The sequence below is a fragment of the Peromyscus eremicus genome, chromosome 15 (genome assembly GCF_949786415.1).
Source record: "Peromyscus eremicus chromosome 15, PerEre_H2_v1, whole genome shotgun sequence".
Lineage (NCBI taxonomy): Eukaryota > Metazoa > Chordata > Mammalia > Rodentia > Cricetidae > Peromyscus > Peromyscus eremicus.
Window position 1 is genome coordinate 86,590,035 of NC_081431.1, and position 26,687 is coordinate 86,616,721.

The following is a 26,687-nucleotide window of genomic DNA, read 5'->3' on the forward strand; positions in this document are numbered from 1 at the left end:
GAAGGAAAGAAAAGAGAAAAACAAAACCCAAATGTTTCTGATGACAATAATTTCTAGGATTTCAATAACTTTTTGTTGTTGTTTTTGTCTTTTACTTACTTTTTAACAGTTAAAAAAGTTTTTTTCTTTGAAAGTAGAGGTATTTTCCCAGTGGAATGAACTGGAATGCAAGGTGGACAGGACGAAACATCAAGACAGAGGTAACTGTCCTTGAGCTGTGCAGTGAACAGAATGAGTGGGGATACAGACTAGACTCACCATAGGCACTTGACGCAGATTCACTCAATGAATGGCAACCCGAGGTACGTGAGCACAGAGACCTCCTCAACACACTGAAGACACTACTCAGAGTCAGCGGGAGACAGAGCAGCTGAGCATTACTTCCCAAATGAGGGTGTTCAAAATCGGTCATCTCTACAAGTAACTTCACTGAGAAGTATGCGACTAGCACCTTCCCTAAGAGCTACATGTGTGCTGTGAGGATAAAAATGGCATGCTTTGGGCTGAGAAATGGCTCAGCCATTAGAGACTAGGCTCACAACCAAAAATATAAGAATGCTTTTAAATTTTTTGTTTTAATGAATTCATAAATTAATTTAAAAAGTAAAAAAAAATCTGCACTTGTCTCCATCATTTTCTTTTCCTTTTTTTTTTTTTTTTTTTTACAAAAATACTACAGAAGAATAAGCAAAATCAGAAAGAGAGCTGGGAAGAACACAGACTGAGCTGGAATGGAATTGTGAACTTCAGATCATCAGGACTATTGAAGAAACTGTAAACTTTTAAGCTTCTATGAGATTTTATTTCTATTCAGAAAACATGTAAAGAAGCTACCTTTCCCCATGAATAAAAATGAAAATGTTCTACGCATTAGTCGTAAGAAGACGAGAAATCAGCCCCTCGCCTTCCTCTGCACCGCCCTCTCATCCCCCTCATATTATAGGGATCAAAAAGAGAGAAGCCAGCTTCACTAGCAGAAGCGAGTACCAAACACAGCACAGAGGAGCTGACAGTCACTCACTGGCTATGTGGAAGTCACACCTTGAATAAAAAATGCTAAAAAAATTAAAAACCAAAAAAAAAAAAACCTTAATGAAAACCCAGACACCATCTTTCATGAAAAATTAAAACCAAAAAACAAAAGAAACCCTCAAAAGTTCTTATGTGCCACAAAGTACATTTCTTGATCTCTATGGGCAAGAGGGGGATAAATGAAAAAACCAAATTTACCATTCTGGAATTCTACTCTTTACCCTGTTCTCCTGTTACTAGTTCTCACATGATCATCACTTTGCCTCAAAGCCCAGAAAACCCAATGGTGTCCTGGTCCGTATTTGCATAGTGTTAACGGTGATGTTGTAGAGACAGATCCGTCGTCCCTTTGCTTGCAGCCAGATTCCTGAAGAGCACTGGGTCCAATCTCACACATTCACAAACAAGACACAAGAGTCCGGAGGCCAAAAACCGAGTTCCATTAGCAGCAAGCCGTTCAGATCACTGGATACAGTCTTGTCCGAGGGGCAAGAATTAGGCAGTTTTGTCTACAGTTTCAGGTTTTGCTTTCTGCACCATGCAGCGGCGAACTATATTATCAAAACTTCCCAGGTAAAAGAGAGCAATGGTTCGGAAAAGGCCCATGGTGACCACCTGCAAGGCAAAGGAGACCTTTCAGCTCGTCCAACGAGACAGCACAACAGCCCATGTTAAAGTAGTTCTGTCTCCGCTAAACAGTTTCTAGGACACATCTGATCTGCTCCAAGAACAAGTATAACGAAAACTTTGTAAATGCCAGTAATTTCCAAGGACAGAATACTTTGTACACTGGATAGCACTGAGCCTGCTAGACAAACAGCAACATTTGTCTGAATTAACAAATTCCAATAATAAAAAGAACAAAATAGGTATTCTTAGAAGACAAGGCTGTAAGTCCTGGGCATGGTGATCTCCAGCATTTCAGATAGACGCCCCATAATCAAACCTTGGGCTAGGACTTATGTCGAGTATTAAACCCCTTTGCTGGGTGCTGAGGATGCCAAAGTGAGAAATACATATTCCTCTACTATCTGAACTGATTTCTTTATTTTTTGAGACAAATTCTCACTATGTTGCTTAGACTGGTCCCAGCTCCTGGTCTCCAGTGATCCTTTGGCTTCAGTCTTCTAAGTAGCTGTGACTACAGGTGGGCACGCACCCGGCTTGTAATGGAAATATAATCAAGTAGGAAAGCATTGTCTCAGGGGCAAGGCTGCAATTATCCATGGCCATTTATCCTGCCCAGTGACAGAATCTCACTAATGCAACTCCAAATGGCATCACAGAAAGAGACAAATTTTCAGATATGCAAGGACTAAAAACCACTGTCTCCCAGGTATCCTTTTCCAAAAAGAATGAGATCCAGAAAGTGAAAGTCACCAAAGTAAAGAGGTGTCATGTGAGCTGGTGAATTTGTAAATATCTCAAGAGAGACTGGCAAGGCAAGCAATGAATTTACAATGAATTAGCACACTGGGGATGTGGTTCAGCTGGTTAAGTGTGTTCCTAGCAGACATGAAGCCTCACATAAAACAGGCCTGCCTGGTGTGTCCACCTGCAAGCACAGCACTTCGAGGAAGAGGCAAGAGGGTCAGAAGTTCAAGGTCATTATTTCAAGAATCTTGGGGGAGGGACGGGGAGATCATAGAAAAGGACAAAAAATAATACTGTGCTGTTCATCTGTGAAGACAAACATTTCCTCAAATGCAAATCATATCATATCATAAAATGATAACACAGCTGAACTGAGAAAAGGGACTGGGGAGGAAAGTACGCAGGAGAGCCCAGCTGCCCTCCCCCAAGCTAACGGCACCAAATAAGAAAGCCAGGAGCACCTGCACGCAGGGGCACATCCCCAGGTGGTGGGACGGACCGTGGGGGCTTTGCTAAAAGAGGAGCAACTGCCTCAGACACAGGCACAAAGAGGAGCTGAGAAGGACCAATTTTTTCCGAAAGCCTTGGTGATGCTTTGATCTCTGAGTGAGTGCAAGGCTGACTTTTGAAAAAGCCGAGGAAACTAAAGGGAAGCTGGTCCAGGAAACCTGAGTAAAGCTGACGGATGGCCGGGTCTCGGGAAGGGATAGACCAGGTGTCTCTCAGGAGAATTTCAGGACAGTGAAATGATCCCACATGGCCCTGAAGTGGTGGATACATGCCTCATAGAAGCAGCGTGTAAACTGTGAGCTTTAGTTGAGAACAATGTGTCAATAATGACTCATCTGGAACATGGGCACCACGCTAATGAGACCCAGGGACACAGGGGCTGTGGTGGTCGGGCACACAGGGAGTTTGATGGACTTTCCACTGAGAGTTTCTGTAAAACTAAAAAGCAAGCTCTGTTATTTAAAATAAAACACCAGACCTAAAGGTCATGGGGAGAGACTTCAGGAGAAGCATTTACAACACAAACTAACAAAGCTAAAACAAGCCCAGGTCCAGGCTCCGAGCACAGGCCTGTAGTTCTCTCGTGAAAGGAAACCTGGAGAGGAAACCTCAAGATTTGAAGGCAAAAGGAACTTGAGAATGAGGACAGAGAGAGCACAGGAGAGTTAGAGGGGTGAACGGCCAGCACGCTGGCAGGCTTGTGCCGGGAACTGGAGTGTGAGCTTCGTCCAGGGGCTCGGAGGAGCTCCCGTCAGCAGAGCTACAGTTTACAAACACAGCATAGAAACTGTGAGCACTCCAGTGGCCTGGGCAGGGCGCTGGGTCACAGGGGCTGGGCCGGGCTGCTGCAGACCTTTAATGTCCCAAGAGATGTCTCAAATCTGGATCTTTTGTTTTGCAATATCTGACTTTGACACTTTTTTATTTAATACTCATGGAGTATGGTGGCTTATATTCGTAATCCCAGTACTAGGGAGGGTAGAAGGGGGAAGTCAGTGTGAGCCTGATGCTTGCTTAGACTACACAGCATGTTCCAGGTCAGCCTGGACCACAGACAGTCCATACATGTCTATCAGATGGACCACAACATGCCTTTTCATGCCCACAGGCTCTGGTCTACACGTTCCAGCCTACAACATGTGACTCATGTCAGGGGCAGTGATCTTGGTCTCAACTTTGGGATCATTAGCAGAGCTGCAGACTGTGGGACAGAGCTGAGGTGATGAGAGGGACCCTGACAGGAGACGCAGAAGCAGCAGAGTCAGCGGAGTCAGGAATCACACCCCAGTCTCTGGCTGGGCACTTGGGCATGAGCACCCACTGCAGAGTAAGCACACTGGAAAGAGCTGGGCAGGAGACATGGTACAGGAATCCAGGGAACTACAAAGGTTTACTCTGGACTTGTTAAACTGGGTATGTCCAGTTACTTCCCAGGGAAAATATGGAAAAGAAACTGATTTTTAAAAAGATGGAGGGGCTGGAGAGATGGCTCAGCGGTTAAGAGCACTGGCTGTTCTTCCAGAGGTTCTGAGTTCAATTCCCAGCAACCACATGGTGGCTCACAACCATCTGTAATGAGATCTGGTGCCCTCTTCTGGCCTGAAGGGACACATGCAGGCAGAACACTGTATATGTAATAAATAAATAAATCTTTAAAAAAAAAATAAATAAATAAAATAAAAAGATGGAATGTGAATCTAGCTATGGAACTGACTTTCACACATGGCATCACGAGAAGGACTAGACTGCCTTGGGCTAAGTGCAGACTCTGTGCTCTCATCCAACTTGGGCATCCTCAAACTTCCGTTTGTGTAGATGCGGGCTGCTGGGGCACAATGACGAACAACAGCCACACAGTCCCTGTCCCCAAAGATCTTATACCTAACCATGTTTACTGCCACACAATCCTAGGACAGTGGTGCACTTCAGAATGTGATGGAAGAGAAGGAGATGCCCCGAGAAGAAAACAACCAGGCGACTAGGGAGTTCGGTGAGTGCACCTTACTCAAACCCCACAGACCCCATGCAATGTCAGCAACGGTCCTTGGCTTTGTGCTCCCAAACACTGCTCCCACTATAGCTTGAACGGCACGTCTGCCATCACCATGACCTCACCCAGCAGGCTCACCTTGGCAAACTCCTTACAGCTTAGTGACCCTCTTACACCTAGCCACCTGGGGAAGGCAGAACCTTATCAACAGGAAGTGTTCTTTCAGGCCTGGAGAGACCTGGAGAGATGGTCCAGTGGTTAAGAGCACATGCTGTTCTCCCAGGGGGCCTGTGTTCGATTCCCAGCACCTAGACGGCAGCTGACAACTCTCCTTAACTCCTTTCAGAGAATCCAATGCTCTCTTCTGGCCTCCATGGGCACTGCATATACGTGGTGCACAGACAGACATGTAAGCGAACCACTCAGGCACACTTACATTCTAAGAGTTGAACTCTCATGTGTCCTGGGTCAAACTATAACTTCTATAAGGGCAAAGTGTGTCTAGTCCTCTGCTCAGTCTCCTTCAGCTCAGCTATCAGTGGCTAGATCGCCAGAAATGGGATCCTAGGCTAGCATCTCATTTGTGGGCAGCGCTGTTCCTCCACAATCCTGCACCAAGCACTCCTTCTCAAACACACGACAGCACGGATGGGCGCTTTCTGGAAAACCTCAGTGAACACCCAACAACAGACAGTCCTTCAACCCCCTGCAGGGCCCGGTGCCTCCCTCCACCAGTACACATCCCTACCCTACTTCCTGTCTACTTATTGCTGGCAGAGAAAGAAAAGAAACCGCACATTTAAAATTATTGCACTCTACTCTTCGTAGTTTTCTCACAGAATTTGGATGAGGTAATTCTTGTCTTGTCAGTCTCCCTGTCTGTATGTCTGTCTGGTTGCTGGCTAAGGAAGGGCTTACCTGCTGGAGTCCTTCCGTGATGGAAGTCACCGGGGCCATCCCACAGGTGAGCGATGACAGCATGTACCCATCTGAGCCAATGGAACTATTAAAATTTCCTTGCTAAAAAGGAAGCAAGAAAAAACAAAGAGTACGGAGTTAGTTTAACGGAATCAGTGCTGGAGAAGCAATGAAGTCCATCTCTTCACTCTGTGGGCTAGGATGGCAACTTAGGTATACCAGAACTAAAAATCGACACATAGACTTAACGCAGGTCCAGTTCTGAAGTCCACAGGTCCCCGTGGGTTCCAGAGCCTTCCAGGGTCTTTAGGACAACTGTCAAATAACACTGAGACATTTAGCTGGTCTCCACCACTGAGCTTTGTACGGAAGGACACACTGCCAATGCACAAACCAGTGGTTTTTGTAAGTGTGGGTAACGGCCCTAACTCAGGCACTGCCACGGCACTACAGTGACAAAGAAAACACAATTAAAAGGTCTTTAAGAAAGACACATCTTACTTTAAAACACTTAATAAAACAGGATGGAGTCAAGGCTTCCTGCACGCTAGGCTATTACTCTACAGCTGAGCTCCATCCCCAGGTAGGTGTTCCACGGGTGTGTACACAGGACACACACAGCAGACGCACCATCAGTACCATGTGACGGTTTAGGCTGGTCTTGGACCATCTCCTAGAGGACGAGAGATGGAAGGCTACTGCTCCTCATGTGACAGACGTTTAAACTGGGAACACCGAAGGACCGTTGACACTTGAAGGAAACTGCTCAGAGATGAGCTTCCTGACAAAAGGTTCTCCTCTTTAACAACCACTGACCAGCAGACTACATTCTGACTTGGGTTTGAGGCACAAATGGGACACATGAACAAAGTGAGTTTGAAGCTTGCAGGAAAATCATAGGATACACATGTGGGCAGTGACAAAATCTAAACTTTTAGGGGAAAATGAAGATTTGGGAAAACTTTACCCATCAGTCTGAGCCTGCTGGGTTCCCACTATTTCCAGATCTCTGATGAATGTGACTTTTGATAATTCAGTGATTCCATATCCAAATGACTATGCATGTTTTTAACTGATGAATGAGTAAAAGATCCATTCAAAGTACAAACTGCAGACGGATTTTAGTGCCACACTGAACAAAAAGTTCATTGGTGCAGTTTCTAATTTCACATTGTAACTGACCTTTGTCAAGTTGGGGGTTAGTATAAAAAAAGAAAATTATGCCCATAATTGTCTGGAAAACTTAGTGAAGACTTTGTCCTCTCCCAACTACGTATCTGTTTAAAGTCAGATTTTCTTCAAATGTTTCAAAAAGAATGTATTTTAACAGATTGGCCACAGAAGCAGACACCGGAATCCAGCTGGCATCCATTAATTCAGACCTTGTACAGGCTCATGAAAATACAATACCACACTTTTCACTGAACTTTTGTTTGAAAATAGTTATTTTTGAGCCAGGCGTGGTAGTGCATGCCTGTAATATCAGCACCTGAGAAGAGGGAGAAGGGTCAGCAGTTCAAGGCTATTCTCAGCTGCAGACTGAGTGTGAAGTCAGCGAAGCCGCTGGAGCCCTGTATTTAAAAACTAAGAACAGGGACGACTCTGCAGACAAAAGCTCTTGTCACGTGATCTAACTTCCATCCCCAGAACCCCAGTGTAAGGAAAGAATTAACTCCTCAAAGTTGTTCTCTGACCTCTGTACACACACACACACACACACACACACACACACACACACACACACCACACACCACACACACAAAATAAAAAATAAAACAGAAAGAAAAGAGAGAAGGCACAAGGCTGCCTGGAACTCTGATTCCAGGGGATATGATGCTCTCTCTTTTCTGGCCACGGCAGGCATTGTGCATACATACACTCAGGCACAAACACACATTAAAAGAACAAATAAACCTGTTTAAAAATGTAATGAATTTAATGCTTATTGCAGTTTTATTATTTTGTTTTTCTTTTCTTTCAGATTTGTGTGTGTGTGTGTGTGTGTATGTATGTGTGTGTATGTGTGTGTGTGTGTGTATGTATGTGTGTGTATGTATGTGTGTGTGTGTGTGTGTGTGTGTGTGTGTGTGTGTTGCCTATATGTATGTCTGTGTACCACATGTGTGCCTGGTGCCCTAGGAAGTGGTGAGCTTCCATTTGGGTGGTGGGAATCAACCTAGGTCCTTTGCAAGAACAACAAGAGCTATTAACCACTGAGCCAACTCTCCAGTCCCTGTTTATTTGATTTTAAGTGATTTCATCTCATAATTAAATCTCTCCCATCATCCTCTGGGTGATGGAACCCAGGACTATGCACATGCAAGGCAAGAAATCAGCACTGAATTACTATCCACAACCCCGCAACTAAATATTTTTAAAACTACACTTTTAGTATTTATTATGGCAAATACTGAGAAACACGGGCCTGTCAGATATGATGGCGCACGCCTTTAATCCCAGCACACGGGAGGCAGAGGTGGGTGTATCTGTGAGTCTGAGGCCAGCCTGGTCTACAGAGCGAGATCCAGAAAAGCCAGAGCTACACAGAGACTCGTCTCAAAACAACAAACGAACAAAAAAAGAAATACAGCCCAGATAAACATACGGGGTTTCTGGTGCCAATAATATATAAAAGTATAACGGTGTCAAGAGAAGACAACATTTGAAATCTACCTCGGGAGATGACTCTTGCTGAAGCTGGGAGCACTATTTGGGGTCATTAAAAGCCCAGGTGGTGGAGCGGGTGAGGAGGCCTGCTCAATGGTAGAGAGCATCTGGCTCTCTTATAGGCGATGCTAGCTTCTAGCATCAGCATGAGCAACACAAGCGCCTGTAACTCCAGTCCCAGGGATCAACGCCCTCTTCTGGCCTTTTTGGGCACTGCACCAGCACATACACACACACACACACACACACACACACACACACACACACACACACACACACGGTGCACATGCATACTTGCAGGTTCTCACACATACACATTTTTCTTTTTTAATCTTGGGGGGAAAAAAGACACCTTGAGGGTGTTTGTTTTGACACTAGAGAAAAGCAAACTAGTTTATCCTAGTCATGCTTCCTATTCCACTGCTCTGTGCTATGAAGGCAACCAAGGCAACCATTCCACCCCTGTGTGTGTGTGTGTGTGTGTGTGTGTGTGTGTGTGTGTGTGTGTGTGTGCAGATGTGTGGGGACTAGAGGTCAATATTGGGTGTCTCCCTCAATCACTCTACCCCTTATCTTTGGAGAATGGGTCTCTAAATGACCCTGGGTAGGCTCCCTAATCGGCTAGCTTGGCTGGCATGCAAACTCTGGGCCCTGCCTGTCTCTGCCCACACAGGGCTTGGGTTACAGACAGGTGCAAGCAATCACACTGACTTTTTATGTCAGTGCTGGGGATCTGAACTAGGTCCTTGTGCTTGCACAGCTTACTGGGCCATCTTTCCATCCCTGCTCTCTCTCTTTTAATGTATATTTATTTATTCACTTGTGTGTATGTGTGCACCATAGCATGTTTGTAGAGACCAGAGGACAACTTGAGGGAGTCAGTTATCTCCTTCTGCTGTTGGGTTTTGAAGAACTCAGGTTATTAAGAACGGTGGCAGGCGCCTTTACCCTCTGAGCTGACTCACCAGCCCTATGGGTCTGTTGGTTGAGGCTGTTGTTACTCTGTTCTGCTCAACTTGGCACAAAGTCTTTTCGCTACTTAAAAACTGCACCACGTTATCTGGACGCCTCTCATGGCAATGGACCCCACATTTTTCAAAGTCATGTAGGCCACCTGGGTTCATGCACATCCCTCAGAATGAACCTTTTTTCACACATGGATTAAGGGGAATGTTGTCAAATGACCTGTGGTACACAGGGTATTCTACAACGCTGTACATGGTTGCTAAGGCCAACTCCCCACACATCGACTAGGTGAGGAGACACATTGGGGGTATGGCGGGCCTAGCAGCCTGACATAGCTTCCTATCATGAGCTATGAGAGAAGTGGTACCAGGGAACAGGAAGAAGAAAGAAACATCCATCCTGAGCATGGCCACAGGCTTAGATGATCTCAAACTGTAGGGGTGGGAAAGAAGGCCAGGACAAGGCTCAGTGGGTAAAAGTGGACACCAAGCCTGCTGACCTGAGTTCAGTGCCCTGGACCTGTGTGGTCGAAGGAAAGAACCCTCCCTGTATGAAGGTGACATTCTCACACACACAATAAATAACATTAAAGTTACAAACAGAAACATGCCTTCTGCTGTGCACACACTTCCCAGGGGCTGAAGCTCTCACTTAGCACGACTCCATCCCTCAGGTAACACAGAATCAACAGAAAGTCTAGGGGAGGTGAGCAGAGGCTAAAACAGACAACTCTGACCAGAGCTGGCTGCTCTCCTTTGAATTAAGACCTTATGTGTTTTTCAGAAACAGTATAAATACACGTAGCACAAAAACAATACAAGGGTTTTTACTTACTATGGCATCTTTGACAATTTGTTTGGCCACCTGCTCTGGTTTGCAAATAGCTGTAGTCTCTGAAATAAGCCGGGTCTCCAGGGGCTAGAAGTGGGGAAACATATAGATCAATGCCAGTTGCATTAAAATAATAGTTCTTACAGGCCTTGATTCACAAATAATTATCAGTTTTCTACCTTCAAACAAATTCTTATGTTTCAGACAAAAATCAATCTAGATTCTCAGTTTCTATCTGTGGAATACTCATCTGCATTGGCAAAGCAGGACAAGGAGCTGCTTGCTCTTCTGTGGTGCAAGTGTGGCTCAGGTGAGGACTGTCGAAGCTGAGTAGAGTAGATCAGTGCCTCCCAGTGCAGAAGGGTCCCTGCTCCGACCAGCCAGACACCTGCCTGACAGTGTGTGCACAGAGGCTGGTCCCCGTGCCTGAGCAGTCTACCTCATAACAGTGCCTCCATTCTGACTAGACTCCCCATCGGGCAAATGGATGGTGCTGGGGACAGATACAAACCCTGAGTGCAGACATCTCTGCCAAGGCCCCACTGAAGAACTGTAACTATTTCCTCAGGGACCAGCAAAGAGACTAGCTATCTGAAAATCTACACTGCGCAGTCCCTAGTTTGCCGGAAGGACAGTTACAGGACTGGGGCAGTTCCCAAATCACGGACTCTGGCTCCTCCAAAGACAGATAAGGGTCTATAGAACCTGGCTCAGAACCTTTCCTAAGTCCTTGCTCAGTCTTTCTCCCCTCCCCCTCGCCTTTTCTCCGTTATTTCTGCATTAATCCACACTATGGCTACTTCTTATTTATACTTTGTGTCCTAATTTACTTGTGAGCAGTAATTTGTTTCTCTTTTTTCATCGGCTTCTCTTAGTAGTACTTTAACACATCTAAACCCTCTTCAAGAGTTCCCAACTGAAGCGTTAGGCCACAGGAGACTGTAAATTTGACTCTTTACACAGGCTTGAGGGGAAAAGCCTAGAATATATTTCCTCTTCCTTGTCTGGTTTTGTGAGACGCTTAGGACTCTTAATCATCCTGCCTCAGCCTCCTGAATCCTGGGATTACAGGCATGTGCCACCATGCTCAGTGTATTTCTTCTTAAAATTCCTTATGAACTTGAGAGGACAAAGGTCCCTTTGATGGTGCCACCATTTGCTCTTCTAGCCTACCAGGTGGGTGAGGACATGCAAGATGCCCTGAGTTAGAAAGGTGTCCACCACAGATCAACGCAAGTTTCAGTCACCAGAAATCTGTCCAGACTTTTACTGGAGGTAAAATGAAAACATACAAACTTAACATCAGAATCAAATCTCAGAGAAATCACCACTTTTCTTCAGTTTTAGCTTCAAACTTAAAGACTATGCAGCATGTATTAAAAATGCATTTAGCGGATCTCTGAGGCAGGAGGTTTGGTTTCAATTTATTTCTTTAAACAGAAAGAAATTGTAAAAATGGCTGAATTTAAAAGAAAATGGGGGAGGGTTTCTACATCAAAATATTTTTTCTTTTCAAACAAAAACAGAGGCCGGGCGGTGGTGGCGCACGCCTTTAATCCCAGCACTCGGGAGGCAGAGGCAGGCGGATCTCTGTGAATTCGAGACCAGCCTGGTCTCCAAAGTGAGTTCCAGGAAAGGCGCAAAGCTACACAGAGAAACCCTGTCTCGAAAAACAAACAAAAAAAAAAAACAAAAAAAAACAAACAAAAACAGGACATAGACTACATAAACATCCAAATTTTATGCTACAGAGATCTACATACAATGTAAGAGGAAAAAAGGAAAATATAAAGTAATTGTCTAAAACTAAAATCACTCTCAGTGCAAGGTGGTGTGTTCTGATTGGTTTCTTCCCACCCACTTCATCTGTCTGCTATGTGTCAAGGCAAAGAGAAGGAGGAGGAGCCAGATGAACAAAGCCTGCACTCGGCTCAGGATAACCTGAGCTCACTTCATATAACCTTTGTGTCCATGTGAGATAGCCTGCACTCAGCTCAGGATAACCTGAGCTCACTTCATATAACCTTTGTGTCCATGTGAGAGAGCCTGCACTCAGCTCAGGATAACCTGAGCTCACTTCATATAACCTTTGTGTCCATGTGAGATAGACGGTATGGAGGCTGAATGACCAGATCCAAGCCATCTGCCCACTGAGGGTGGGAGACCAGCAGTGGACCAATCAGAGCCTTAGTTCTATCTCTAACAGCCTCCACCACAGCACAGGAGACACCTCAGTGGGGAAAGGATGAGAAAAAGGGAGTAGATGTCCATATAAGGAAATCTAAGGAGATTTCCTTATCTGTTATCTCCAGGCAAAGCAGAGGTTTACAACCCGCCTTTCTGCATCTCACTCAATGTGAACACCGAGTGAGGTCAGAATGCCTGAACAACTGTAATTGCGACCAAGTGAAAACAGATAAGGGACAGTAAAATGGAAAGAGCAAAAGTAAAACCAACCAACATCCAGACTGAAGCTCCTCAGGAGGCTTCAAAAGTCCACACTAGGCCCAAGATCTCCCTCTGCCTGAGGATCAGGATTTAGCTCTCAGTTACTTCTCCAGCACCATGCCTGCCTTTGTGCTACCATGCCCCTCCACGATGGTGAGGGACTAACCCTATGAAACTGTAAGAAAGACCTAAGTAAATGCTCCCTTTTAAAAGAGTTATGCTGGTCTTGCTGTTTCTTCACAGCAATAGAACAGATTTCTAAGACAAACTCCATGACAGAAAAAAGATATAATTAAAAAAAATCAGTAGAAATAAAACTTTCAGTGGAAAAGCTGAAGGAGAAAGAAAATGCGGAGAGGAGAAGGAAGTGAGACAATCAGACCAGAAAGCGGGACAATGGCCCCGGGAAGAACCGTCTGAAATATTTAGGATGGAAAACATTATTGAAAATGTTCCAGAACTGAAGCTCTTGAGTTGACAGAATAAAGGGGCAACCATGAGTGTCTAGCACATAAGAGCATTTCACATCAAACGACATTTTAAAAGATAAAAAGGGAAGCATGTCCAAAAATTAAGAGCACCACCAATACACTGTAAACCTGACTGGCCTCTAGATGCCTCGGGGATGAGGGACTCACACCTAGGGTGTGTAACAGAGGGTTGCTCAGTCACTGAAGAATGCACAGTCTGCAGGGATTATAGGGAGGAGGTGAAAGGTAAGAGGTGGGGCCCAGTTGGAGGAAGTGGATCATTAGGAATATACTCCTGAGGCTAATGTTCACCCTGGTGCTTGCTGAACTCCCCTTCCCTCTGCTTCCTGTCAGGTGAACGGCTCTGCCCACCAGTTCTCCCTGTCCTGATGGACTGAAACCATGAACAGGAAACCAAAACAAACCCTTCCCCCTGCAAGTGGCTTTTCTCAGGTCACAGGGTCCCCACAGCAACACCAGAAACTACAACTTAGTGAGAAATGCCCAAAAAACTTTGAGGACCATCATTTTCAACTTAGAATTTTGTACCCAATAAAATGACCTATCAAAAACAACAACCACAAAAAGAAAGGAAAAGAAAAAGAAATCATTTTTGTTAAGGCAGATTCTAAACAAATGTTACCTTTCTCTGCAATGACTGAAGTGCCACTAAAGTGAGCAGATAAATGACGAAAGTAGAAGACGCAGATTCTAACAAAGGGACAGAAAAGGGACCTAGTAGACAGTGGAGGGCCAGAATGTCAAGCTGAGGCCTGTGCCCCGTCAGGAAGTCCCAGGAGAAGCGGGGGCTTTGAGGAAAGAGAATGAAAGTAACAGAAACCCCAGGTGTTCAGATCCAAGGACGTTCAGTTCTCCTCAGTGAACGAGCCACAGACACACAAAGTTAAACGATTACATACAAGAAAGGATATGTCATTAGAGAGGTGCAGACTTCAATAATACCCTAAAGTTACATATAAACACAGAATCCGACCATCAGATCTCACAGGGAGAACACAGCGAGGATGGAGGAGATCTGAGGCTTACATAGTAGCTTCCCCAGCAAAAAGCAAGACCTATGTATGTATGTACTGGTTTTAAACACATGGATGAAATGTGGGAGAGACAGGACCACAGGCAGTGCTGGACAACTATGATCTATGAGAGAATAAAGTTGGGAAAAATTAAGTTAAACATTAAGAAAAGGGGGCTGGGAGCAGAGGAAGGAAGGAGCTTCGCCTGGAGAACCCCAGGGAGGCAGATCCTGGCTCAGCACCATGCACCCTACAGACACAGTCAAAACCACTAACAGGCAATGGCCAGGAGCCAACGTGGGGTGAAAATCATAAGGGTGTGACACTGAAGATGCGCAATGCCTTGCCCTGGACGGTACAGGCTGGCAAAGCCAGCCCCGGGGAAGCAGAGGCAGGAGGACCCCGAGGCTCGTGGCAGTCAGCTCAGCCTACCGAACAGTTCCAGGACCAAGGTGGACACCAGCTGAGGAGGAACACCCAAGGTAGTCCTCTGGTCTCCATATGCATCTGCACACTCAAACAAGCACAGTGCACACACACACACAAAACCAAACATACACTACACACATATTACATATACACATCACAGTACACACGCAGACATGCACAACCCCACACAGAGTCACACACATACTTTATGCACAGACACACACCACACCCACATCATACATACATGTTACATACACCACACACCATACACGCACAACATCTCACACACACTCCACACATTACACACACCACACATCACACACAAAATACATCACACACATATGTACAACACAGAAGGCTAACATCATGTAGGAGTACTGACCTTAGTCTTGTTTTCCTCCGCCAACCCAGGGGTGTCCGTGTCCGGCGGGTAGGCCACAGTGACATACACATTATAAGGCTTCACCTGGTCACACAAACAAGGTTTGTACTTTGAGTAAACAGACCATTTTGTATTCATCCCGTGAACTTGTCTCAGCTGTGCTGACTTTGAGGTGACAGTCATCAGTGAAGAGCCCCCAATGTGCTCTCCCCTCTGTGGTGACTCAGAAGTGACCCTCAAGAGTTCCCCTGGCTCTCAAGTACCTCAACCACCTCCAGTTGGTTCTTCCCTGCCTGCCGACCGGCAAAGGCTGGAGCTGCCGGTGTGGACCAGTGTGCTTTTCAGAGTCTGCCCATGAACTGGGCTGAGTTTCAAGGCAGGGTCTGTCTACACCCTTATCAACAGGGTTATATGGTCATTTTGCCGTTCAGGCTGCTCCCAACGCTGTTAGGTTCATTTCACTTGCGAAACACGGTGACTCACATTGCCTTCCCCGCTGCCTGCTGCTGCTGCTGCTGCTGCGCCCGAATCCAGGTCTGGAGAAGTCCCTGTACAACCCGCCCACACAGCATCAGCAGAAACCATCCTCACCCTGGGTGGATCCCCAAAGTGGAACTAGCCAAGCAACATCCCTGCAAAGAGCCTCAGCCAGTATTTACACATAGAAACTCCCCTCTGCCCTTTGACACTAAGATCTCTCATGGTGTAAGCCCAGGCTAGTCTGAACTGGGGATTCTGCCAAGGCTTCCCAAATGCTTAGGGTACAGGTGTGCACCACCATGCCCAGTTCTCCCGATTTTCTTTACAGCTATTCTGTCTAATTCTAACCTCCCTCTGGCTCTTCCAAAGCTTGTCTGTTCCCTATCTTCTCTTCCCATTCAACTTCTCTACTGATGAACACACTCCAACAATCCCGTGGACCTTGTTTTCAGGGGACGGTCTCCCAAACGGTGGCCAACAGCAACCTTGTTACCTGTTTTCTTAACCTAGTAATTAGCAAGCCAAAGGCTCAAACCATCAAGTTCATTTTGGCATGATATTTTTAGTTGCTGCTGGCTTACGTTTTTGTCCTCATAAAGACATCTGGGGCATTAGGAAGGGGAGGCGACAAGGCTAGCCACTGAAAATCTTAAGGATGGTAAATCTGACAGTGCTCCACAGCCCCATCCTCCCACCAGGGAGCCAGCCCTTTACTTCTGCGATTCCCTCAGTGACACAGCTGTGCAGCCTCGGAGGAGTTCCAGGGAGAAACAGCAGGTGCTGGCCAGCCAGCCAAGGAGACGCAAGAGTGAAAGCTGGCCCCGGCCCAGTGTGTCCAGGTCAAGAGGGTTCCTAGCTTGGCCTTGGCAGCCAATGCTCCCTTCCAGGCCAACCGGGCTCGTAAGTGAGTCAGCTGACAACGATAAGCGATTTCTCTCACATTTGCTTTTGAGATGGGGACTTAATAAAACACTGGTCTCTAGTAGTCTTGTTTGGTCCTGTATTGGGACCAGAGAAAAATAACTCAGAAAAAAGGAAATTGAGTAAATGATAATTAGGCAGTGTCACAAAGACCGACACCGACTTCCCAGACCTTCTCTGTGTTGCTCCCTACCTTGCTCCCTCACCCCCACTCCCCGCAGTAAGAAAGGACTGTACTGTTTATGATAATTAAAACGATTTTTCAAACTAGTGCCTTGCAAACTCAAGGCCATGAATGGGTCACCAATAGCTAAAACGGTTCTCTCATGGGGAGGAACCGTAAATACCAAGGTGGAGAGGAACCAAGCAGTTCCCTTTGGGGCCAGCTTCGTCTCTGCAATCAATCAAGACTAGACTCAGCTAGTCTATGGCTGGATGCTTCCAATGATGAACAGCTTAGCGTTTATGCAGCCCTTGGTCCGATCACCCAGCAAACTCTTACTAAATCACTACTATGTGCCAACACAGTCCTGAGAATGGACAGCTCTCTGTCCCTCACACAGTTCCTGGTCTCCTGATACTCTTGTTCACATAATTTGCAAAAATCAGGACATGTAAAATTATGCCTACATCTTTAACTGTTAGTATTATAACCCAACCAAAAAGGTTAACTTACATTTACTTGTTCTGAGTTATGACAAGTGTGATGCTCAATCTCACGGAATCCTGCCGAGCTAGTCTGCTTTGCCCTGTCCTGCAGAACGGCCATTTTCTACCCTTCTGCTCTGCCTCTCCCCCATCCTGCCCTCATTTTCTCCCTTCTACTGGGCACCAGCCTCAAAGAGGTAAGACAATGGATGGCTTGCCTAAGAACCAGTTTATCATAAAAAACCATCCCACTTCAGAGCTGTTATTCCTTGTTCTATTAACCCGAGAATACAGGGCTGGAAAGGAGACCCCACCTGCTTACTCCGAAGTGGAGAATCTAACCTCCAGCTTACTGCTGCACTATGGTGGAAGGAGATGGGGGGGGGCACGGTCAGGAGGGGAGGCAAGAACACCTGGGTGGGAGTGCTGTTGTGCTGTTTCGGTTGAATCTTGAATACATCTCTGGCTACAACCCACTTCCGAAATATACTTGTCAAAAAGATCAAGTTTTAAAAAGATCTTTAAATAATATATTTGTATCTAAAAGACTAAAAAGAAAATCCAATCCCAAATACCAACAAAGCATTCAATTAAACACACTGTGCCCAGATTTCCAGAATCTTACTTCAGTTTTGGGGAATAGGGAGGTACAGAGAATACTTAAAAAGTTAACTAAACCAAAAAGTTTATTTAAAACATTAAGCATTTTAGCAACTATGTTGGTTTTACTCATAAAAACTGACCAAATTATCCAGATTTCAAAAACCAGTTATTAGTTTATAGGGAAATCTTGGTTTGATGCAAGTTTTACTATGAATAAATTGGATTCAAAAGACTCAATATATTTTCTCCAATAAAATAGCAGTCTTTTGGATGGTATGTTTTTGTTTGTTTAAGTAATAGCACTTGCAATGCACAGGAGTCAAGGAGACTTAGCCCAGGCCAGCTACCAGCAGTGTGAAAAATCACTCTTGTCATCAAGAGGGTGGGAAGACTCTGTACCAGCCACTGGGTCACTGTTCCCTCTGAAGTGAAAACCAGGGCACCCAGATGATACACTCTGTCCTCAATTTGTGAATCTCATTGTCAGACATGGGGAAAGCCTTAATGGGCATATATTTTTATCTCCTAAACTCCTGTGACTGTATGGATTCTAAGACCAAAGCCGAAAGGACTAGATGAAGCAGCTGCCAGATGCACACACCGACTTCTGCCCTGATGACAGACACATCCTTGGCTGCAAAGGACTTGTAAACTTGCAGTCACTGGGTTGGACCTTGTTTATTATTCCTGTTACCAAGTAACTATGTGACTCTGAACAACTCACTGAATTCACTAAAAACTCAATTTCCTTCCCCAAAAGTGGCATGAAGAAACCTAACTGCCTGAAGATCAGAGAAGCAGAGCAGCCAGCCACTAGTTCTTACGTCTACGAAATCCTCAGCCAAAAGAGGCTGAGCTCCTCTTTCCTCCCACCTTATATTCCTCTCTCCACCAAGTCGTATCACTTGCTGTCTCAACATCTCTAGTGCTGGGCTTAAAGGCTTGAGATCCCAAATGCTGGGATCAAAGATGTGTGCCACCATTGCTCTGTTTCTCTTTTAAAACACAGGATCAATCTTGTGTAGCTCAGGGTGGCCTTGAATTTAGAGATCCGTCTGCCTCTTGGGTGCTGGGATTAAAGGTGTGTGCCACCACTGCCTGGCCTCTATGGCTAACTAGTGGCTGGCTTTCCCCTCTGTTTTCAGGAAAGCTTTATTTGTTAGCTCATACACAAAATATCCTGTGTGTGTGTGTGTGTGTGTGTGTGTGTGTGTGTGTGTGTGTGTGTGTGCCTGTGTGTGTGTGCATGTGTGTGTGTTAAAGAGAGAGAGAGAGAAGGAAAGAAAGAGAGAGAGAGAAAGACAGACAAACAAAAATGGTTATTTGCAGAGTCCTTAAGCGTGATGGCTGAGAAGAAATTCCAGCACCTTCTCTTGCAATTTCACAGCCATACATGCTCTACTGACTAAGCATGTGTGTGCAGAAGCCTGAGGTGAATGTTGGGAGTTTTTCTTAACAATTCTCCATCTTATGCATTGAGGTAGGGTCTCTCAACTGGACTCACACTGATAACACTAATCTAGCCAGTTTGCTTTGTGGATCCCATCTTCACCTACTAAGCACAGGAATTACGGCAGGCTGCTACATCCACCTAGGATGTACACGGGTTCCGGAGAGCCAAACTCTGGTACTCACACTGTACACCAAGCATTTTACCCACTGGCCCAGGACGGATCTTTAAGAAAGCTGTTTATCTAAGGACATTCCTGGCTCACTCGAGCAGAAGCCAACGAGGGCCAGCAAGGCATCTCAAGTACTTTACACAGTAGATGCCCCCTTGCCCTCAGAATTGCCTCCATCCCGAGTACAATTTTTATGCAATAAGAAACGTTAAACTCAGAACTTACAACTGAATTAGTTTTCTTTACACTGGTATCAGATTTACAAGTCTTTAACTGAATGCAAATAACGCAGGCAGAGAAACTAGAAAACTACAGAGCTCACGCTGCTGATCCGAGAGGAAGAAATACAAACACAAACACAACATTTACCTCCATCTGCAGAGCTTCTGCCAATCCTCTTATGGCAAACTTGGATGAAGAGTAGGCTGTGAAACCAAATAGCCCCAGCTGTCCCGCCTGCGAGGACACAAACACGATTCTGCCCACCCGTCGCTCCTTCATGGTGGCGATCACTGCCCTGCTGGGGTACACGCTGCCCAGGTAATTGATGCTCATTAACTTCTGCAAGGAACAAAGAGGTCACATGAGGTGGAAACACGGTCAACAGCCTACGCCCTGCTCAAGGCTTGTTTTGTCTCTTCCCAGGATTAATTTCTTTAATAGAGACCGCGGTGGTTTAAATAAGAATGGCCCCAGAGACTCATCTATTTGTAGGTTTGGTTCCTAGTTGATGAACACTTTGGAAGGATTAGGAGGTGTGGCCTTGTTGGAGGAGGTGTGTCTCTGGGAGTGTGCTTTGAGGTTTCCAAAGTCCACACCAGGCCCAGTGTCTGTCTGTCTGTGCTGTGGACCGGGATGTAAAGCTCTCAGCTACTGCTCTAGCACTATACCTGTCCACCTCCCACCACGAGGACAATGGACTAACCCTCTGAACAGTAAGCCAGCCCCAGTTAAACGCTTTCCTTTGTAAGAGTGGCCTTGTCATGGCATCTCTTCATAGCAATAGAACACTGACTGAGACAAAGCCCAAGAGACGGGGAGGTGGGGTGCAGCAGATTTGCTGGCTACATGAGGAAGTGAATGATGCTGTAGATGACATACGACACTTAGGACCTACCCTTTGAAGACTAGTTTGATCTAGTCTTCAATTCTCACAGTGACAGCAGTTCCATCTTTGATGAAAAATAGTCAAAATTAGGGCGGGGCACAGGCTGCTTTCTGTGTAAGCGTGAGGAATGAATTTGGATCCCCAGAACCCTCACAAAAGACATGCCAGGCATCAGGCACACACCTGTAACCCAAGCACTGTGAGGAAGAGGGCAGAGACAGGCAGATCCCAGAGACTTGCTGGACAGTCCCAGCCAGTGTAGCCAAAATGGTGAACTCCAGGTTCAGTGAGAGACTGAAATAAGGTGGAGAGGGAGAGAGGAGGACCCCCAACATCAACCTCTGCCCTCACCCTGCTCTAACACTGTATACTCTAGATAATGTTGTATAGTGATATTTTTAGGTATGTGTATTTTGCCTCCAATTATGTTGTATACCACATGTGTGCAGTGCCCACAGAGGCCAGAATAGGGCACTGGATCTTCTGCAACTGGAATTAAAGACAGGCGTAAGGTGCTGGGAACCAAACCTAGGTCCTCTGCGGGAGATGAAACTCTCTCAACCCCTAAGCTTTCGTTCTAGGTCGTTGTAGGTAATACTTGGTGAAAGACAGTTTTAGGAGACAGCTTCTAAGTGATTCTAGTCCTATTTGTTCCAAGCTAAGCAAAGATCACCAAGAGAAAATGGCACCAGCTAACAACAGATGTGAGCTGAAGCCTTGGTACCAGCCTACTACTGATTTCATGAGAAAAAGACACTGCCCATTTTCTCAGCTGAAGACGGGGTTAACCTCAGAATTACCTCAGGATGCTGCAGGGATTTGGGGGAGAAAACAGAAGCCAAGTGCCAGCACAGATCATGGTGTACAGTAAGAACTCAGTACACACTGGCTTGTTTACTGGGACAGCCAGGAGCCCGCACAGTAAGAACTCAGTACACACCGGACCAGCTTGTTCACTGGGATAGCCAGGAGCCCACACAGTAAGAACTCAGTACACACCGGACCGGCTTGTTCACTGGGACAGCCAGGAGCCCACACAGTAAGAACTCAGTACACACCGGACCGGCTTGTTCACTGGGACAGCCAGGAGCCCACACAGGCACTCATAGCTTCCCATGGCAAGAACTCTTAAAACCTTTGCTCAACGTGAGAACCTGAGGATGGTCACAGTGTATACAGTGAAAGTTGTACGCTGTCATCTTGCAAAACTAAACACAAACCACGATGACAATGTGGCAGAATATTAAGGAACTTTAAGAAAACTTTAAGGAACTGGAAACACAGGAGTGAGGGGGAAAGATTTATGATCTTGAGATTTTAAAAAGTAGACGGCAGGAGATATATAGACCATATTTGGCAAAAGCCAAAAATAACCAGAAAATACTGATTATGTTCAGACACTAGGATTCCTGCATTTTTTCAGGATATGCTTTAATATCACTATATTGTTTTAATTTTAAATACTTTCATTTTTATTTTATGTAAATGAGTGTCTTGTATGCATATATGTGTGTGCCTGGTGGGCACTGGATCCCCTGGCACTGGAGTTACAGTTGAGCTATAAGATGAGTGTTGGGAGCTGAATCTGGGTCCTCTGCAAGAGCAGCAAGAACACTAACCACTTAGCCATCCCTCCAGCTCCACATTATACTGTTTTAGTAGTAAGAACCTCAAAAACTATCTAAGGAAGAATAAGACCCCTGCTCACCTCAGCTCTTTCTAGAGAACCCACTAAAACACCAGTAAACAGTAGGTTTATTTGTCTGTTTTGGAGACAGGGTCTCACATTGTAGGCTGGCCTGAAACTCACTTCATAGCCCAGGTTGGCCTCAAGCTCATGCTTATTCTCCTGCCTCAGTTTCCTAACAGCTAGGCTTATAGGTATGAGCCACTACAGCCAGCTAAGAGCTCCCCGCCCCTTTTTAAGAGAAGAAAATAAAAATGAAAGGCAAAGCAATAATGTTTTCAAAGCTGGAGAGCAGAGCGCCAAGCGGCGGCACACTTGGCGAGGCACAGAAACCGAATGTTGGATGGCAGCAGAGAAACTAAGCGGCAGCGTTGTACAACACAACCCCCAAGGGCTCAGACGAAACCCAGAGCTTCTAGGATGGGGCTGGGTCGGGTAAAAAGAGTCCAAACAGCCACTGATGCTAAACAGACCAACACACTGCAGTATGCCCCCAGAACGGCGAACGAAGCCCCGATGTACACGGCAGTACGAAGGGGCCTTAAGAACGTGATAGGGTATCCTTTGGGGAGACAAAAATGTTTTGGAATTAGATAGCTACACAACATCACAATATGCTAACTAACTCCCTTCACTCTAAAATAGCCAGTCTTGCTAGGGGACAGAAGAGAGACCTGTGAGAGCAGTACTTAGGAAGCTGAGGCAGGAGAAGAGTAAGGCCAGTCTGGTGTCTCAAACAAACACACTTCATTTTATTTTATAAGGATTTCAGTTCACTTTTTAGAAATTGACATAACAATAACAAAAAATACACAAAACAAAACCCAGTTAGATCTTAGTGGTATCCTGCCTGGAAGGAGACAGAACTTCTAGAAAGGACTGACATACATTAAGTGAGTTAGATGTCAGTTTACCTAGAACATCTGTCTAGACACTGAATGCAGAATCCCCTCTAACACTGGGAGATGCAGACATTTCCCAGTCAGAAGCCTAGGTCACTTCTTGGGGGCTTTGGATAAATCCAAGAAAAAAGACCTACAGATACTGACCCCAAAGTGCCCAACAAGACATGGCCCAAGCCATCACCCCAAAAGAGAGCTCCATTCATGGGCACAGAACTCTCCATTCAATAAAACGTGAAATCACAGGCAAGGGTCAGCAGACATCCTGTAAAGCCTCCAATACAAAACACAACACGAGCCTCTCTGAGGAAGCAAACACATTCACAAAGGAGCGATACTGTAGAACCAAAATGACTCGACATTTTCAACATTTCAACAGCACGGGAAAAATGAGATACGGTTCCAAGAAACTGGGAGAAAAGCCATTAGGAGACTTAAGAGAAGGCTATGGGGCTCCTTGGGACCACCCCAGGCTTGGTCATTCACTAGAAGGCTCCAAGGTCCTCAGCATACAGTGGTAGAGGATTTATTACAGGGAAGGGTTACAGGCAAAATCGCGGAGGGAAAAGAAATCAGAGCAAAGTCCAGAATGAGTGAGTGCAATCTCAGAAATGTCACCCAAAGACCACATGGGAATCACCCGCTGAATCACCCCAGCAATGAGCTGTGTCTCCTCTTCAGTGACACCATCAAACACTCACCTAGATTTCCACACTTAGTTGCTTCTATTTTTTTTTTTTTTTTTTTTTTTCAGAGCTGAGGACCGAACCCAGGGCCTTGTGCTTGCTAGGAAAGCGCTCTACCACTGAGCTAAATCCGCAACCCCCTTTTTTGGTATGCGTGCTCTATTTGCATGTATGACTGCACACCAGAAGAGGGCATTCAGATCCCATTACAGATGGCTGGGAGCCATCATGTGGTTGCTGGGAATTGAACTCAGGACCTCTGGAAGAGCTATCAGTGCTCTTAACCTCTGAGCCATCTCTCCAGCCCCTTGTTGCTTCTATTTTTATTCAAAGCTTCATAAAACATCCACGTGATTACACCGGCATAGCCATCTCAGACACAAATGTAAACATGCCCATTCCTCCTGCTCCACACACACACCTTACTTCCAAGGGTCTCAGCATTCAACTTAGTAACTATTTATTCCTCAATCCAGTCTTTATCCCCATTCTCATAGTCTAAATATTCTTATGACATCATCTTATGCATGCACACATACATACTTATAAATCAGATAAACGCGCAGACATATGCATACCCATACACTTATTCCTCTTTTTTCTAGGAACCCCCAAATCTTTTGCTTTATTACTTCATATTTAGACTACAACCATTTTCCCAGATTGATTATTTACATAGCTGTTGACATCATCTTTCAATCTCACCTCCACTGTACCCAGATGAACGTATGTAAGTATAAACAACCCTCTTGTATGCCAAGCTGATGAGGGCACCTCAGACCCACAGGTCCTACCATTCTGCTCTTTGCTACCCTCGATTCTCCTGCAAGCCTTGAGTGCATCTACGAGTGTGTGGTACTTCCTACAGTCGATGAGAAGACAGCTCTGACACTGGTCCAGCAGTCTCGCTTTCTATAAGAAAGGAGAGCAATTGAACTTAAGAGTCAAGCTTTCAAAACCCATTACCCTGATGGAAGCTTAGGAGAACATTAAAACAAGACTGATGCGTTGCCAGCCACAAAATGCTTTGCACTTAGATTTCAAATCTAATGTCCATTTCTTCAGTACTAAAGTAAATTAGTCGTTGAGATTCCTGGCAGGCCTGTTTTAAAACAGAAGATATATCATTTTGACTCAAGGTGAGCAAACACCTCTCACTTACCTCAAAAGAACTAACTTCAAGTTCCTCAAATTTTCCTGACAGAGACATTCCTGCACAGTTGACCAGCATGTCCACAGGACCCAGCTTCTCTTGTGCCTGGAAGAATAGTCCAGAACATTACATACTGTTCCAAACATTTCATGACAGAATGAAAGATTCACTGTGCAGAAAAAACAGGTCAATAAATAAAATCCACTGAACCACTGAACCTATAGGAAGAGTTGCCAACTCCAAGCCACATAGCAAAACAGTAAGAAGCAACCAAAAGTCAAGCAGTGAACTGAAATCACCCCGACCTGCCTCTTACCTGTTTTATGACATTCTCCACTTGGTTATAGTCTTGAGACACATCGACTGAGATACAAAGTACCACCTATTAAAAAGGAAGAAGGGGGAGAGGTCAGGGCCTGCAAGGTGGCTCATCCAGTAAGGGTGCTTCCCATCAAGCCTGATGACCGGAGTTCTATCCCGGGAACCCACCTCTCTCTCTCTCTCTCTCTCTCTCTCTCTCTCTCTCTCCATTTCTCTCTCTCTCTCTCTCTCTCTCTCTCTCTCTCTCTCTCTCTCTCTCTCTCTCTCTTCTTCCCTCCCTCTCTCACTCACATTCACACACACACACACACACACACACACACACAAAGTGTAAAAAATATTATTGGAGAAGCAGGTGTCAAAACTAGTGTTTTTTTGAGACCGGGTCTTGTTACACAGTCTGAGCTGGTCTTGAACTTAGATATAGCCAAGGATAGCTTGGGGCTCACAATGATCCTCCTGCTTCAGCCTTTTCAATACTGAGACTACAAAGCTACAGGTACATAAAAATGCTTGGTCTATCGTTTGTAAAACATACTTTTAAAAATTAAAGCCAACTCTTTCCAGTAATGAAGGCCAAATTTGGACATAAAATCTCAGTGTTTTAAATCTGCTTTTGGTGTGATTAATGGAAGAACACACCCACAAAACAATACGGTGGTACGGGGTTGTGACAAGGGACAGGGCAGTGGGTGCCACAGCGAGCAGCCAGGCATATGGAAAGTCTGGGACTAAATCTGTATCTCTGGTGCTACATTAAAGGTTTGGTCCGTGGTATTATTGGCAGGCGGTGGAACCTTCAACAAGTAGGGCCTAACAGCAAGAATGTAGGCCACTGAGGTGTGTCCTTGAAGGGCAGCGTGTACTGAGGACCCCCTCCCCTTTTTCCCAGCCATTGAGAGATGAGAAACTTTGCTTTTCGCCTTGCCCCAGACCCCAAAGCCACAGTCATTTTTGAGCATGTGTGTAAAGAGACCACATGAAGGTTGCCATGACAGCAACAAACAACACAAAAATGTGGAAGCAACTTAAATAGCCACCAACTACAGAACAGGTAAGTAGAAGTGTTTGCACATACAACTGCATATCACATACCAATAATAGTGCATTTCAGTGAAGGTGGGTAGTAGGATGCATGCCTATTGTCATATCTAGTTAAGAAGTGGAGACGGGAGAATCATCTGAGCCTTGGGATTTGAGCCTAGCCTGGACAGCACAGCCATGGAAAGAATCATCTCAAAAAAAGAAAATAACACATGAGCTATTTTATTCAGCAGCACAGATGAATTTTAAAAATAATATAGAATGAAGAAATAAAGTTGCATAATACTGCATAAAAATGTCATAATGTCACATCAATTTATCAAGCTATAAAGTTTATTGGTACTTGTCTAGGGCTAGGAGGGTAGGACAGGAATGGGGAGTGACTGCTAATAGCAGAATGGAGACTTCAGTGTTGGGAACACTCCAAAATTGATTGTGGTTATGGTTGCACAACTCTGTAT

At 45.3% G+C, this 26,687-nt stretch overlaps 1 protein-coding gene across 1 annotated transcript in view; it reads right to left on the reverse strand.

The window, feature by feature from the left end:
- Positions 1-893: 893 nt before the first annotated feature.
- The window catches only part of Kdsr (3-ketodihydrosphingosine reductase), a 33,963-nt gene continuing 8,169 nt past the window's right edge, over positions 894-26,687 (reverse strand). Inside the window, exons 4-10 of the mRNA XM_059280605.1 lie at positions 25,178-25,243; positions 24,871-24,966; positions 19,695-19,886; positions 15,052-15,135; positions 10,292-10,375; positions 5,825-5,926; positions 894-1,647 (exon numbers count right to left, since the gene is read on the reverse strand). Coding sequence (XP_059136588.1) covers positions 1,528-1,647; positions 5,825-5,926; positions 10,292-10,375; positions 15,052-15,135; positions 19,695-19,886; positions 24,871-24,966; positions 25,178-25,243 — 744 coding nt within the window. The 3' untranslated portion in view covers positions 894-1,527. The remainder of the gene's footprint in view (positions 1,648-5,824; positions 5,927-10,291; positions 10,376-15,051; positions 15,136-19,694; positions 19,887-24,870; positions 24,967-25,177; positions 25,244-26,687) is intronic.